This window comes from Peromyscus eremicus, chromosome 2 (genome assembly GCF_949786415.1).
Source record: "Peromyscus eremicus chromosome 2, PerEre_H2_v1, whole genome shotgun sequence".
Classification (NCBI taxonomy): domain Eukaryota; kingdom Metazoa; phylum Chordata; class Mammalia; order Rodentia; family Cricetidae; genus Peromyscus; species Peromyscus eremicus.
Window position 1 is genome coordinate 127,003,590 of NC_081417.1, and position 17,912 is coordinate 127,021,501.

General features: G+C 37.3%; 1 protein-coding gene across 1 annotated transcript in view; it reads left to right on the forward strand.

Annotated features, from left to right (window-relative positions):
- The window catches only part of LOC131904864 (selection and upkeep of intraepithelial T-cells protein 2-like), a 51,120-nt gene that overhangs the window by 16,071 nt on the left and 17,137 nt on the right, over window positions 1-17,912 (forward strand). Inside the window, exon 2 of the mRNA XM_059255862.1 lies at window positions 3,089-3,436. Within this exon, the coding sequence (XP_059111845.1) occupies window positions 3,089-3,436 (348 nt within the window). The remainder of the gene's footprint in view (window positions 1-3,088; window positions 3,437-17,912) is intronic.

Sequence of the window (17,912 nt, forward strand, 5' to 3'; positions counted from 1 at the left end):
AAGGGACTCCAGATTTCTCATGGAATCATAGAAGTTTTTATGTTCCTCAGAAACACATGATTCCATAGACCTTATCTTATCAATTAATGATAATCTTTCTTCCTTATATAGTGTCTGGAGAGTTAGTGTTCTGTCCATTAAATATTCAATTTTATTATCAATAAGATCAATTTTCAGTACAAGCCTGTTTTGTAAATCCTGATCAGCAGATTCCAGAGAAAGAATCCTTTTCTGTAAGGTTTCATTGCTATCCTTTAAAGCAGATTCCAGAGAGAGAATCTTTTTCTTTAAGCCTTCATTGTTATCTTTGAAAGCCTGTAAATTCTGGTTAGCAGATTCCAGAGTGAGAATCTTTTTCTGTAAGCCTTCATTGCTCTCACTTAAAGCCTGTATCAGTCCCAATAATGACTCATCTTTGTTCTTGTTATTAAACCAGTGTTTGAACACTGTGTGAATTATTACAATGAATGCCAAAATGGTACAGGCCAGATATGCCTTAGGAAGGTCGTATATTTCCAGGAAGATGTCATTCATCATACAGGCAAGAAGGTTTTCAAATTCTTGTGAGGTAATGTTGTCAGCCATATTACAAGAATTACTCAAAATTTGTTAGTCAATTTTAAGGTGTAAAATTATCAAGTACTTTTACTTACCTTTCGTGGTTTGGGGGGGTGTAGTAACAGTTTTCAGCCAGCAGGTGGCGATGGTACAGCTCCAAAGCAGGGCCTGCTGGTGATGTTCGCTGACTGCAGCTCGCTGGAGTCAAGATGGCGGGAGCCAGAGCCGGCGCTGGCACTCAGGAAGCGGGGGAGTGCCTCTTTCACTGGTCTCCGGGCTAAGCTAGGGAACTGAGACCGGACTAGCTGCTCCCTTTTTCAGGAATGGAACCGTGTAGGCGTTCCCTGGTTATATGGAACTTTGTAGGCAGGTTTAGGTACCCTGCTAACAGGGGAGGAGGCTGAGGGTGGGAGCCACCCAGGCCTTTGGAATTTGCTCCACGTGAGTGCCAGATATTGGTGAAATTATTAAGGCCACTCCACGTAGTTAAAAGGAAGATTTATTTAATGGCATAACTTACAAATTAAGGGATAGGTAGGTCGCAGGGTCTGGGAAAGGTGTATCACAGTCCAGAGGTGTTCTCTGGAGCTCTGCTTGGGCCACCTCCACTGTCCAGGGTCCCGGAACTGAGAGAGTCCTGGCCGATCCAGATCTCGGGTCTCCAGGTGCCTCCCTTGGCCCTGCCTTGTAGGCATGACAGTTGCCGAAGTCTCAATGGGGGTTGGAACTTCCAGATCAAAGCTGGAATGGCTACCCACTACATGGGTCTATGTGTTGACTCTCATCTACTGCAAGAAGAAACTATTCTGATAAGGGTTGAGCTAGGCACTGATCTATATAGCAATATGTTATTAGAGTCATTTGATTACTATATTTTTTAGCAGAATAGCAGTATTATGTTTCTTACTAGGGGTCATGACTTATTTGATCTCTGATTCTTGGCCACTCTATGATGTCAGGTATGGTTTCTGTATCATGGAATGGGCCTTAAATCCAATCAACATTGGTTGGCTTCTGCTCTAACATTTGTGTCACTGTTGCACAAGTTCTTTTACTAATTCATAATATTTCATTGTATGCCTGGACCAGAGTTTGATTCTTCACTCACCTATTAAAGTGTATTTTGATTGCTTTGAAATTTAGCAACTGAAATAAAGATGTTATTAACATTTGTGTACAAATTTCAATGTTGATGTAGTTTTCGACTCATTTGGACTACATCTAGAATCATGACTATGGAAATAAAGTATGGTAAGCCCACATCTAGCAGTGATAGAGAGTATTAAACAGTCTTTCATAGAGTCTGAATCATTCTGCATTGCTCCCAACTATACATAATAATCCTATTGTTCTCATCTTTTGCCATCATTTGTGTTGTCAATGTTTTGGATTTCAGCTATTCTAATAATAGATTGATAGCATATTGTTGTTTTGATTTAAAACATTCTAGTGATACAAAATTGAGCTAATTTTCACCTTTATTTACTGTAGACTCCATGTTATGCTTTGCTCAACTTTACTCTACATCATGTGGAACAGTAGCTTTCAAGCTGAGTATTGCCCTGAGTGATTCCATTTTATAGTGCAGAAGTTTGTTACATTTAAGTTCACATGCTAAGTCAGAATAACTGTATACATTTGTGAAAGTAAAACATCATCACCAACCCAGTATGAATCTTGAGGAATAAAATTTCAAATAACTTAATCAAACAAGTAAAGAAAATAAAACTAATGAAGTTATCAAAGTGGATGGGGAACACCTGGGCATATGGGCATATCAAGACTATATCATAAAATGCAGGCCTGTTATTGAACACATCAGATCAAGGGAGGTAGGAAACTCCTCATCTGTATCACACAAAAGGTGGAGGATTTAACACAAGGGGGCAGCAGTGCCTGCCACACTCTCATCTACAAACCTTGTGCATGTATCATAAGACACACAGGCTGTGGATTGCCTACCGTCCCTGGAGCGCCTCAGTTCAGCAAAGTCTCCACTATATGACATGGCTTTATACATTTACCATTTTCCCTGACCTAGTCCTGCACCTTGCCTTGATTTGCTTTTAATCCAGCCTGCTTTGAAGTGGCTCAATACCTCTAGTATGTCCTTAAAATCTCCTCTAACATAGCCAGGCGGTGGTGGCGCATGCCTTTAATCCCAGCACTCGGGAGGCAGAGGCATGCAGATCTCTGTGAGTTCGAGGCCAGCCTGGGCTACCAAGTGAGTTCTAGGAAAGACACAAAGCTACACAGAGAAACCCTGTCTTGAAAAACAACAAAACAAAACAAAACAAAACAAAACAAAATCTCCTCTAACCATTTGTAGTAACACTTTCTGCTTCTGTATCAATTAAGTAATTAGTAATTAAAATACCTTCAGGGTAAACAAAGTGATCTTAAGTATGTGTGGATGCTTGAGGGGTCATAAGATAGAAGAGTGAAAAACATAGAGAATGACTTTAATAAAGGTGTGAACATGTTTACTAATTCACACTCTTGTTTTTTTTTTAATTATTCCCCTTCACAGAAAAATTCACAGTGACTGGATTGACTAGGCCAGTCTTGGCTCCATTGGGTGGAGCCCTTGAACTCAGTTGTCAGTTGTTTCCACCACAACATGCACAGCACATGGAGATTCGCTGGTTTAGGAACCGCTATACGCAGCCAGTGCACCTGTACAGGAATGGTATAGACCTGCATGGAGAAACTACCTCTAAGTATGTGGAGAGGACAGAACTCCTGAAAGATGCCATTGGAGAAGGGAAAGTGACCCTCAGGATCTTTAATGTGACTATTGATGATGACGGACCATATCACTGCTTCTTCAAAGATGGTGAATTCTATGAAGAGCACATTACAGAGGTCAAGGTCACGGGTAAGCATGGATTCCTCTGAGACTGTTGTGTATCCGTGATTCAAAGCCTATCTATGGCTGAGTGGTTGAAAAATTCTTACTATTAAATTCTATTTGTATGGTTTGATTAGCAAACTGAATTCTATGCATTTAGCTTTATAACTAAATGTCATGGAAGATCAGAAACGAAAATTACTGCAGTGCAGAAATTGGTACTTTTTGTTCTGCCTACATGTATTGTTATATTTCTAATATACCATCAGATTCCTTTTAGGTTGTTTTATTATCCTTTCAAATATTACTAACAACAGTTTTGTAATTTTGCAAATGAACTGAATTTTTAAAATATGCTTCTTACTATATAGTTGGGTGAATAGGAAGGCTGGGAAGACATGGGAGGGGTTGCAGGAGTGGAAATATAATAAAAAATATTGTATGAAAAATTTAATTAAAAAAATATTCTTTTTACTGATAATACTTATTTCCATTTTTCTCCAAGTCAATTCACTAACTACTTAGTACTCAGCTAATTTTTCTAAATCTTTTTCAAAAGATTTTATCTACAATCATCACTATTTTCATATATAATACTATATACGAAGTGTAGATAACTATATGACATTTGTGCTACTTTCCTCACTATGAAATATTCTGGATAAAAAATAAAAGAAGGGAAGATTAGGGGTTTGAAGGAAACTGAACCAATCTATAAACGTGTGCTCATATGTGTAGGACTCTAGAACCAGCTGATTAATCTTTATTGGATGTCAAGCAACACTCAACTCTATAGTCTAGACCAGAATTACACAATGTAACTCATTGCAATATTTAGTGGTCTAATGGGACAAAAAGCTACTCATTGTTATTTTTAGTAGTCTTATGGGACAAACTGTGTTGATATTTTAATTGTGCTGAAATGTGATTTTGTTTTTATGTTAATAAATAAAGTTTGCCTGGAGATCAGAGGTCATTAGCAAGTCAGGAACAGTAGTCAGGTGGTGATAGCCCATGCCCTTAATATGATCACATGGCATTCAGAGTCTCTGTGTGGTCAAGGACACAGCCAATTGTGGTCACACAAACCTTTAATCCCAGTACAAAACATAGAGACCTGGAGGTCTGTATAGACAGGCAGTGATGAGGAAGTCATATGGCTGGGTTTAGAGGCAATGAGAAGACAGAAGAGAAAGGCAAAAGAAAGACAAGTCAGACAGGAAGAAACTCTCTCTCAGGGGAAGCAACAGCAGCGGCGAATGGTAAGCTAAAGGTAGTCTTGGCGCTTTGCTAGTGCTCTGATCTCTTGGACTTTTAACTCTGTATTTGGCTCTGTGTTTCTGATTTAATAAGACTATTTACAAAATCATCTACAGCAAACAGCAACTGTGTTAGCATAGATATATAACATTCTTGTTATACCACAGGCATTTTACTGTAGATGAATTTCTAAATGGTCTTATTAAATAAAAAACATGGAGCCAAATAAAGGGGTGAAAGCCTTAGAGAGATTAGGGAAATACGGAAAGCCACCAGCCTTACCTCACCAACTCTGCAGCTTCCAAATGTGAGCTACCTCCTGTCTTACCCATGCTTGATTGCCTTGTTGTTCTGTCCTTGAATTGGCTATCTTAGCCCAGCTATCTCACATCCTTGTCACTGCCTGTCTATACAGACCTCCAGGTCTCTATAGTTGGTACTAGAATTAAAGGCTTATGTCACCATGCTTGACTCTGTTCCCTAGTATGGCCTTGAACACACAGAGACCCTGCCTGCTAAGTGATAGGATTAAGGGCATGTGCTACCACTGCCTGACTTCTATGTTTACTTAAAATGGCTGGCCTATTCCCCCTTGATATCGAGGCAAGCTTTATTTATTAACATACAAATAAAATATCACCACATTACAGCAAAAATAAAATATCACCACATGTCCCCATTTTCCTAATGAAAATAAAATCAATAAAAAAGTTGCAACTAATATAAGAAAAACTATATACAATAAGTACAATAACTATATACAATATATACAAGCAATAAATACATCAACAATGTCTAGTCTATATGCATTTGACAAATCAGAAAAATATATTCCATTTTCTATTCTATTTTAGAGATTCTAAAATGTACCTAATTCACTTTCTATCCTAACATATTATCAAGAGAAAACTATCTTATGACGTGTTTCAAACTTACACACTTAATACCTCTTAGTGAATTTCTTTTCTGAATTTCTTAACAAGGAAACTATAACTATAACTATCTATTCTTCAACTCCCTCAGAGACCCAAGAAGGAAATAATATTACATAGTAAAACAGGAAGTACAAACAAGTGACTTCCATAAAAATTGTGAATGGACAGAAACAGCCAGCTGTCTGGACAGTTATTTGAGATTTCTTTGCACATTGGCACATCATCTTCAGCCTACAGGCTTAGCATATCTGACAGACTCATTTGTGAAGTAGGATGTACACAAGGCCTATAGCTCAACCTCACATTTGGTGTGAATGTTCCATGTACCAGACTACAAGTTTAATTGTAATGTCTAACTACTAACTTTCATTTCTTTATATCCTAATAGTTGGTAATAATAACATTCAAGGAATAGCAAATTGCATTACATTGTTAAATGAACTGTATAGGTACAATATCCCGAACAAGATTAGAAATATACTGCTGTGGGATGGTCTGTATGTCAAGTGTGTTGCTGATTGGTCAGTAAATAAATCACTGATTGGCCATTGGCTAGGCAGGAAGTATAGGCGGGACAAGGAGAAGAATTCTGGGAAGTGGAAGGCTGAGAGGGAGACACTGCCAGCCGCCACCATGACAAGCCGCATGGGAAGATCCCGGTAAGCCACGAGCCATGTGGCAAGGTATAGATTAATGGAAATGGATTAATTTAAGATATAAGAACAGTTAGCAAGAAGCCTGCCACGGCCATACAGTTTGTAACTAATATAAGTCTCTGTGTTTACTTGATCGGGTCTGAGTGGCTGTGGGACTGGCGGGTGAGAGAGATTTGCCCTGACCGTGGGCCAGGCAGGAAAACTCTAGCTACAAATGGCGTCCAACATGTTGGCAAGAGTTTCCACCTAAAACCTGAGTAAAAAGATTCTAAAATGGAGCTAAAAACAGCTCCTAGTTGTCTCTTTCAAGCTAGCAGCAGCCTGCGTGTTTGAGCTACTATGGCGGGTTCCTGGCATGCATGCTAGACCTGCAGTATGGCGGGAATGAGGCCTCTGCAAGTGGCACATTAAGCTGTGTGGTGGATTTAGCCTTTGCTAGTACAAACCAAAAACAAAAACAAAAACAAAAAAAAAAGAGGTTTCTGGGCTACACGCTGCTTTGATAGAAGCATAGACCCACTATTTCTGAGAGTTGATGGCTCCCAGAGCTGGCGGAAAACGTACTACTGCCATGTTGGGAAGCTGAAGTGGGCGGAACCAGCAGCCACAGCACCAGCGCGTTTCAGGCTTAGAAGGCTGCAGTTTAAAGCAATAGGCTCAAGCTAATATAGAAAAATAAGCCATGTAAAGATGGCTACCACACAGAGAATCTGGATTATGTTCTCTTTGATATTCGTAACTAAAGAAAAACATTTGATTACAAAAACTGTTGAGTTATGCCAAAATGTATATTTTAAAGGTACCTTGACTTCAAAATTTGGATGTAAAGATATGTTGCTTTGGAAAGGAGGCTCTGATTTTGTTTCCACAGAAAGCCAGAGGCTATGGATTTGTTCAAGATTAAGATACATCAGGTTTGACCAGCCAAGACCCTCTGAAAGGTCTCCGATGACACCATGGCCCTGATGATCCAACATCCAGAATGGTTTCAAGGCAACTGGCTCAGACGACATACCCTCATGGACTATTCCATAATTCTAAAATTTTCTTTGTATCCCCATAAGATACAGCGCCCCCCCTCCAGCAGGAAGTAGTAAGAGAAACTACGCCCAAATTCCCAAATATACCAAGCTGACTTTGGAGATATGTAAAGGTTAAAACCTTCCTTTTTAAGAAAAGAAAAGGGGAAGTGCCGTGGGATGGTCTGTATGTCAAGTGTGTTGCTGATTAGTCAGTAAATAAATCACTGATTGGCCATTGGCTAGGCAGGAAGTATAGGCGGGACAAGGAGAAGAATTCTGGGAAGTGGAAGGCTGAGGGAGAGACACTGCCAGCCGCCACCATGACAAGCCGCATGGGAAGATCCCGGTAAGCCACGAGCCATGTGGCAAGGTATAGATTAATGGAAATGGATTAATTTAAGACATAAGAACAGTTAGCAAGAAGCCTGCCACGGCCATACAGTTTGTAACTAATATAAGTCTCTGTGTTTACTTGATCGGGTCTGAGTGGCTGTGGGACTGGCGGGTGAGAGAGATTTGCCCTGACCGTGGGCCAGGCAGGAAAACTCTAGCTACAATATACATACAGCATTTTATAACAATATCAATCTCAATATATATAATTTGTATACAATATATAGAAATCAAATCCAATGTAAAGTATTTAAAACTAGTAATTGTCTTTTAAAAGTAAATTCAATAATCTACCTTTTTACCTATATCATAACTATATCCTCTCTTTTTAATTTTCAGAGTAGATTCAACAATCTACACTTTATTCTCATTTCTATATCACTTTTTATTCAGAGTAGATTCAATAATCTCTTATCTATATCCTCTTTTTTCTTTTCTTTTCTTTTTTTTTTAACAAGAACCTTAAATCTAATCTCTGTTGTTTATCCCTTTTCTAAACCATTAACAACAACTTGTAACCAACCCTTCTAAATAATGACAACTATCCCAAACCTGAAACCCAATGAAAGACAAAAACCACCTGCCCCACGTATTGGGAATATGGGTGTAGTGTTCTTAAAATTACTTCCTACTGTTTGTAGGTGAAGGCATCTTTAAGGGATCCTGAATAGAAAAATTTTGGGTTGTCATGTTCCAGTTGGTAGCTGTATCCTTTGTTGTCCAGTCTCTGCATAATGCCAAAGTGCAGGGCTTATCTCAAGTCCTCGCTTAAATAGTCTGTGAGGCTGGATCATCTCAGCTGGACATCTCAAAATTGTCCTGAGCAGTTTGTAGTCCAAAGCTGATCTTTTGGTGATGTTTGCCAGCTTAGTGGAGTTATTATTGTCCATGTGGAATCATCCTTGTGGGGCCCCATTATCTTTCTGGAAACTTCAAATTCCCTGTTAGGCCTGGTCATGATTCCCTGCAGAAAACTAAGAGAGACTCCAACACAAAAACATGTATAGGCAGCAAAATGAAGCCTTTTTTCTAGAATTAGTTAGTATTCTATATGACCTTTAATATCATAACAAAAGTTTAAAATATATATTAATCTTATAAATTTTGATATAAAATTCTTATCTTAAGAAAAGTTTAAAGAATCAAAATAGAACCAAAGACTTGAGATTAGAGGCAATAGAATAATCCCTTAATTTTTTGGTTTTATCCTGTCCCATATCAAATGGCTCTTTCTTCTGACATACAGAGATTTTGCAATTTCCTTTTAACAACATGTTTGGGTTTAGAGAAGGAGAGGGAGAGAGCCATTCTCCAACTCCAAAGCCAGCTTTAATTGAACTGGGACTACATAAAGACCATTTGTGTTAAGTGTCTGAAGAGAAGAACAGAAACAAACATTTAAGAAGACTTACAAAATTTTATATGTGATATACCAATAGGCCAATTTATTCCTTTTCTTGGGGAATTTTTTCTAGATGATTTGTTCTTTTTCTTCAGATGTTTCATTTGTCCAATATTCTTCTGACTCCTTAGTCTTCATTCTCCTGAAAGACAAAAACAAAAACCCTTCCCCAGGCCTGACTTTGGGGAGATTCCCTTTTGGCAAGTTATATCTGATTAAATGAAAAGCATTTGTCAGTGGTATAAGTTAGTTTAAATTGGATGGTCATGCTGGTTGATGAACTATCACATCTTCTAATTAAGAGGTCTCTATTTTCAAATCAATCCTTTAACAATTTTATGGTATCCACAGCTTATCTTCTCCTGTAGAAACAAAAGCAAAACCTTGCACCAATGTAATACATATCCTGGTTTTCTGAGATCAGCACATCTTTAAAGTGTACAGGCCAATTTAATTCAGTAGTTTTTTCTATTAGCCAATATCTCTCCACAGCTGCTGTTCCTTTCCCATTAGCATTGAGAAAATTCAAAGTGAATAGAGCATTATGTAATCTATTTCTGGGTTTTTTTGTTACCCCTTTTTGTTTATTTAGCATATCCTTTAGTTTGATTTGATCTTTCTATGACTTCTTGACCTGTAGGTTTATGCAGTATTCCTGTGATATGCTTTATATTGTAATAAGCAAAAAAACTGTTTCATTTTAACAGAGACATATGCTGGAACATTGTCAGTTTTAATTTGTGCAGGTATACCCATGATGCCCATAACTTCTAGCAAATGTGTGATTACAGAATCAGCCTTTTCAGAACTCATAGGAGTTTCCCATTGAAATCCTGAATAAGTATCAATAGTATGGTGTATATATTTCAATTTTCAAAATTCTTCAAAGTGAAAAACATCCATCTGCTAGATTTCATTCCTCTGAAATTTTGGATTACATCTGGTTTGTAGTGGAGTCTGACTATAAAAAGAACATGTACAACATTTCCTTATAATTTCCTTGGCTTGTTGCCAGGTTATGGAAACATCCTTTTTTAAACCGTTACTATTGACATGATGTTTTTTTATGAAATTCTGAAGCCTCCAGCACATTTACTATCAACAGTTTATCAATGTCATCATTACCTTGTGCTAGAGGGCTGGCAGACCCCTATAGGATCAGATGTGAGTTATATATGAAATATGCTTCCTATTTCTGATTATATCTTGTAACTGGCTAAATAACAAAGTTAATTCTGACTCATAAGGGATAAATTCTGCAGTCTGACTATGTAAGGCCACCCTTTCAGCACATTGAGAGTCAGTAACTATGTTGAGAAGTTCCAAAAAATCCATAATACCAACAGAATAGCATACAATTCTGATTTTTGAATCGAGTTATAAGGTCTTTGAACCACTTTACTTAAATTTTCTGACTTGTACTCTGCCTTCTCTTGTTTGTTGGCATCTGTATAAAATGTACAGGCTCCAGATATGGGTGTTTCTCAAACAATTTGGGGCAGAATCCAATCAGCTGTCTTTATAAGTTGAATTCTATCACTTTTGGCATGTTTGCTGTTAACCTCTCACAAAAGTTTACTGCAAGCTCTTTGCCAAAGTTCACTTTCTGCCCATAATTTGTCAATGTCCTTCTTAGTTAAAGGTATTACAATTTCTGTTGGGTCTATTCCTGCTAATTGATGAAGTCTCAGTTTTCCTTTAAAAATCAAGTCAGAGATCTTTTCCACATATGTTTTTAATTTTTTACTTCATTTATTTGGTAGAAAAATCCATTCCAATATATTATCTTCCCTCTGCATTTTAATTCCTGTAGGAGAATGCTTAGAGGGCAAAATAACCAAAATGCAATCAAGCTTTGGATCCATATGATCCACATATCCTTCCTGTACTTTCTTTTCCACCAAGGCCAATTCTCTCTCAGCTTCAGGTGATAATTTTCTTGGACTATTTAAGTCCTTGTCACCTTCTAAGGTTTTGAACAAATTGCTCAGTTCATCATTATTTTACCCCAAGAACAGTTTTATATCTCCTAAATTGTACCTTTTGGGGTCTAATTTTTTGTAGATCTATTTATATCCTAAACAATTAATAGAATCTTTTCTTTTTATCTTTTCAGGAGCAATTTGTAATCCCCAACAAGGCAAAATTTTCATTACTTCTTCAAATATTCTTTCTAAAGTATCTGCATTTGAATCAGCTAGTAAAATATTGTCCATGTAATGATCAATTATAGATTTAGGAATTTGTTTACGTATTACTTCCATTGGCTGTTGTACAAAATATTGGCACAGGGTTGGGCTACTTAACATTCCCTGTTGGAGAACCCTCCATTGATATCTCTTAACTGGCTCAGAATTATTATAAGTAGGCAACATGAAAGCAAATCTTTCTACTTTTCTTGTAGGGCAATTGAAAAGAAAACAGCCTTTTAAACCAATAACTGTAAGAGGCCATCATTTAGGTAACAGTGTAGGAAAAGTACTGGTGAAATTATTAAGGCCACTCCACGTAGTTAAAAGGAAGATTTATTTAGTGGGTAACTTACAAATGAAGGGATAGGAAGGTCGCGGGGTCTGGGGAAGGTGTATTGCAGTCCAGCGGTGTTCTCTGGAGCTCTGCTCAGTCAACCTCCACAGTCTAGGGTCCAGGAACAGAGAGTGGGCTGGCCCATCCAGATCTCAGGTCTCTTGGCACCTCTCTTGGCCCCGCCTTGTAGGCATGACAGTTGCTGAAGTCTCAATGGGGTTTGGAACTTCCAGATCAAAGCAGGAATGGCTACCCACTACATCTCGCCCTTTTTGTCTAAATAAGAAGGTTCTAACCTAATACAAGACTAAATACAAAGGAATGGTTATCAAATATTGTCCAGGAATAATGAGGGATAATGACCTAGATAAGATGGAACTACAACCAGTGTAAACAATATCAAGCAAAAAACACATACTAAAATCCAGAGAAGTATAGAGCATAGGTAAATGGCATGTTACAAAGATCATTCCAAAAGGTGTCCTATCCTAAAGAACCTGAATCTAATACTTAATATGTTCTATCTAAGATATTATATATACATACATACATATATATATATATATATATATATATATATATATATATATATATATATTCTAAGTTGTAACTATAACTGCTAGTCTTCAATCCCATCAAAGACCTGAGAAGGAATATAATAGTACCTGAGAAATGGTAGATGGATGCAAACAGCTTTCGGGAATCTTGCAAGAGTAGACCGAGACAGCTGGCAGCCTGGACAGTCACCTAATGTTTCTCAGCATTGTTGGTGCATTCAAATTGGCTACAGGCCTAGAGTATCTGACAGACCATTTTCAGAAGCAGGAATTCTGAAAGACCATCTTACCCTGTCTTACAGTGTTCGCTTTCCTTGTGTCCCACTTGTCCAGAAAGGACAGCATTGCATTTGTACTGTCATCAGTCGAGGCAAGGGCAGTTCTTTGCCCAATAGGCCATTTTGTGCCAAGAAGACAAACTTCTAAACGGAAATGTCTTAGAAGCCCAACATTCTCTCAGGATCAAATTGGTGCACCCAGGAGCAATTGCGTCTCACGTCAACAGAATTCTAAGTTATTTAAATGCCGTATTCTCTAGGTCTATGAAGTGTTTGAAGATTACCTGTCCATCTGACCTATGTATCTGTAAATCTGGATAACCTAACTAACGTAACTATAGAGATGACAAGCATAGGTGACTATAAATCTATAAGTCTTATCTACTGAAATAACCTAAGGCTTCACGTAAACAAGGTAAACAGTCTATAAGCAAATGTATGGTAAAGAACGATGACCTCAAAATTGTGACAATACACAAGATATTTATAACAGAGGTAGGAATATATAGTGTGACATGCAATGTGACAATAATCTTAAATATATATCAGTATACCGAATATCCTAAACAGAAGTAAAACATACGTAAAGTATGACAGATATAAATTTACATTGTATCAATATACAAATATTTCAAATAAGAGTATAAATATATGTACATTATAACAAATATAGTTCTGTATTTGTATCAATATACAAATTATCTTAAACAGGAATATAAAAATAGTTTATATTTATATCAACATATAAGAATCCATAACAGTGCAAATTACAGTGCAAATTATCTAAGGCTGCTATTTTACTAAATTTGTTTACTAGTATATACAGTAATCTACCATAATATCTTATACATATCCATTCCATTTCTTCTTTTCCCTTTTTTTTTGGAATACTGAGTCTAATATTTTCTTCCAACCCCAACGCTATAACCATCATCCATAACCCTAAGAATTATGAAACCTAAGAGAGAAGTGGTATTGTTTTCTTAGAATTGCTTCCTGCTCTTTAGGGGGTGATGTTATCTCTGTTGGATACTGTGAGAAAACTCAGATAGTTAAATCTCAATTAGACTAACTATAGGTTCTGCAGCAAGTCTTAGAGTAATGGGTAAGATTGTCTGAAACTCTGGCAAGAAGTGTAGTATGATGATGATTGCCATGGCATCATTCTGGATTGGGTAGAGTTGTTGTTGGGGCCCCATCTTCCTTCTGGAGACTTCGGGATTTGCTATTGGAAAAACTTATTTGTTATCAAAATGGAAAGTTTGGATTTAAAGAGGACATAGCATGTAAGAAAGGATTCTGAGAAGTCAAGAGTAAGCATGGAGAGAATTAGAATCTAGAAGACAATGGTCCCTTTTTTTTTCCTTCTGTCCCACACCAGAGGGCTCTTCTGACATGGGACTGAAGAATCTCTCAACTTTTTCTTTTAGCAATATGCTTGGGTTTAGAGAAGGAATGAGCCAATTCCATCTCCATTATATATCTTCAATTATATTTGAATTGGAACCACAACTTTTCTAGATTGATAGAGAGATAGATGTTAGACAGTGAGATTTTTACCATGTGTAGAATGGTACCAATAGATTCTTTCTTTCTGCTGTAAATATCTGGATATCCAAGGCCTTATGATTTTTGGAAGATGGGTATTTCCATTATCCTGGAAAGACAAAAACAGAACCCCACCCCAACCTTTGATTGTTAAATTTTTCTTACAACTTGTAGAGATGTTACATTATTGGATGATCTTTTACTTCTCCTCATCAAGGGATTTTTCCTGTTCAAATCGAATTTTTATTAATTTTGTTCGTATCCACAGCTTTTCTTTTCCTGCAGAAATAAAGGCAAAAATCCCTTCCCAAACATAGAACATATCCAGCTTTCCATTCTGAGGTCAACAAATCCTTGAAATAAACCGGTTGGTTTAGCTCAGGAGTTTTGTCTGTCGTCCAATGTCTCTCCGCAGCTGTTGTTCCTTTCTCATCAGCATTGAGAAAATTCAAGGTTAATAAAGCACTATGCAATCTATTTCTAGGAGTCATTGTTACCTGTTGCTGTTTATTTAGCATATCCTTTAAAGTTCGATTGGATCTTTCTCTGACTGCTTGGCCTATGGGATTGTGTGGTATACTTGTCACATGCTTTATATTGTAATAAGCAAAGAATTGTCTCATTTTATTGGAGATATATGCTGGGGTATTGTCTGTCTTAATTTGTACAGGTATTCCCATGACTTCTAATAGGTGTGTAATCACAGAATCAGCCTTTTCAGAACTCATAGGAGTTTCCCATTGAAATCCTGAATAGGTGTCAATGGTATGATGTACATACTTTAATCTTCCAAATTCTGCAAAATGAAACACATCCATCTGCCAAATTTCATTTCTTTGTATACCATTTGGATTGCTCCCTGCAGGTAATGGAGTTTGTTTATAGATGGAACAAGTAGGACATTTTTTCACAATATCCTTAGCCTGTTGCCAAGTTATAGAGAAATCCTTCTTCAAACCTTTGCTATTTACATAGTATTTCTTATGAAATTCTGAGGCTTCTAGCATATTACCTATTAGTAACTGATCAACCTCATCATTATCTTGTGCTAGAGGTCCTGGCAGACCTGTATGGGATCTGATATGTGAGATTATATATATATATATGATGTTCCCTTTTTCTGATGATTTCCTGCAATTGTATGAAAAATAAAGTTAATTCTGTATTATCAGGAATAAATTCAGCAGTTTCAATATGTAAAACAACTCTCTATGCATATTGAGATTCAGTGACTATATTGAGGGGTTCTGTGAAGTCCATCAGTACCATAAGAATGGCACACAGTTCTGCCTTTTGTACAGAGCTATATGGACTTTGTACCACTTTACTTAAGTCTTCTGATTTATGTTCTGCTTTCCCTGATTTATTTGCATCAGTATAGAATGTGAGGACTCCAGAAATTGGCTTTTGTCGTACAATGTGAGGAAGGACCCATTCAGTCTTCTTTATGAATTCTATTCTCTTGCTTTTGGGATAGTGGTTGTTAATCTCTCCCAAAAAGTTACTTCATGCTCTCTGCCAGTATTCATTATCTTTCCATAGTGATGAAATTTCCTCATTAGTTAAAGGTACTACATACAATTTCTGCTGGGTCCATTTTTGTCAACTGGCAAAGTCTTAGTTTACCTTTTTGAATCAAATCAGAGATCTTTTCTGTATAAGTCTTTAATTTCTTATTTGGTTTACGTGGTAGGAATATCCATTCCAATATAATATCTTCTCTCTGCATCAAAATACTTGTTGGGGAATGTCTGAAGTGGAATATGACAAGAATGCATTTAAGTTCTGGATCCACACGATCCACATGCGCTTCTCCAATTGTCTTTTCTACTAGAGCCAATTCCTTCTCAGCTTCGGCTGATAATTCTCTTGGACTATTTAATTCTTTGTCTCCTTCTAGAGTATTAGCCAAATTTTGTAGTCCATCTTTGGGTATTCCCATGATACCCAGTAAGTTGGAAATGCTTCCTAATAACTTTTGAAAATCATTAAGAGTCTTCAATCGATCTCTCCTTAGTTGTACCTTTTGGCATCTAATTTTTTGTAGCTCTATCTTATATCCTAAGTAGTTAATAGAATCTCCTCTTTGTATTTTTTCAGGAGCAATTTGCAGTCCCCAATGAGGCAAAACTTTTCTTACTTCTTCAAACATGCTTTCTAATGTATCTAACTTTGGATCAGCTAATAGGATATCATCCATATAGTGATAAATTATGGATTGTGGAAATTTTACACGAATTATCTCCAATGGTTTCTGCACAAAGTATTGGCACAAAGTAGGGCTGTTTAACATTCCCTGTGGGAGGACCTTCCATTGATATCTCTTGACTGGCTGAGAATTGTTATAATTAGGTACTGTGAAGGCAAATTTTTCTCTATCATTTTCTTGTAAGGGTATGGTAAAGAAACAGTCTTTTAAGTCAATAACTATTATAGGCCATTCTTTGGGTAGCAGAGAGGGCAAGGGTATCCCAGTCTGTAGGGAGCCCATTGGCTGAATTACTTTATTAATAGCTCTCAGATCTGTCAGCATTCTCCAATCACCAGACTTTTTTTAATAACAAATACAGGAGAATTCCAAGGGCTGGTAGATTCTTCAATGTGTTGAGCTTTTAACTGCTCTTGAACCAGCTGTTCTAAAGCTTGTAGCTTCTCTTTTGTCAAAGGCCATTGTCCAACCCAGACAGGTTTATTAGTTAGCCATTTTAAATGTAAGGCAATTGGTACTTCTGAGAGTTCAACAGCAGTTGTGCTCTGTTTGTGAACAGCCTGAATGGTTGGTGCCTGATTTTTATAGAAGGTCATGATATTATTCCTAGAAACATGCATTGGTCTGTATTCTTTTTCTGAAAGTGTAGGAATTTTAATCTGGGTATTCCACTGTTGTAACAGATCTCGGCCCCAAAGATTTACTGCTACATTTGCTACATATGGCTTCAGCCTTCCTCTCTGTCCTTATGGCCCTATGCATTCAACCCATTTTGAACTCTGTTTTATCTGAGATAGGTGCCAATCCCTAAAAGTTGGACATCTACCTCTTGAAGAGGCCAATTCAAATGCCACGGTTTTGTTGTAATTATAGTCACATCTTCACCAGGCCCTCCATAACCAGGCCATTAATTCAAATTCTAAGCTTTAGTCTTTGTTCATTTATGGAAGTCTGCCAAAATATTTGTTTTATAGTGTTCTTTGTAAACTGTGATCCACCCATTAGAGCTGTTTTATCATCCATTGCAGTATCGGTTTTTACATTAGGCATTGGTTTATTCAGTTGTCCTGGAGAGGAATTTCTTCCACAGTGGCTGGGAATGTTTGTACTACATTTGATTTGAGGGCCTGCAAGAGGCCCCCTGAGGCATTTCCCGCCAGTAAAGGGTTGCCTCGTATATCTATTTTTGATCTGCACTCACTGGTCCAATGTAGGCCTTTGCCATACCTTCTACATAATCCAGGAGGTGGTTGGGGTCTCCTGTTTAGGCTATTCCTAAATGGAGTATTACTTCTAGGAGTACCCCCACATACAGTTTTTACTTATATGACCTGGTGTACCACATTTAAAACATTTGGTACCATGGGGCCTTCTTTCACTTCTGGGATTTGTCTCTCCTATCCAAGCCTTATTACTGTAGTTAAGAGACTCAACACCATTAGTATACTGAATCCATTCTTCCAAAGGAACTTATCTGATCTTTATCAGTGTAAGTATTCTTCTGCATTCTGCATTAGCATTGTTGAATGCCAAGGACTCAGTTAACACTTTTCTTAATTCTTTATCTAATACAGCTTTTGTTATAGCTGTGTTCAGGCTTTGTAAAAAATTGGTGAAGGGTTCATGTGGTCCCTGAAATATCTTTGTGTATACCTCAGTTGGTTTTCCAGGTTCTGAAATTTTTTCCCAAGCATTTAGAGCTGCTGTACAGCATAGG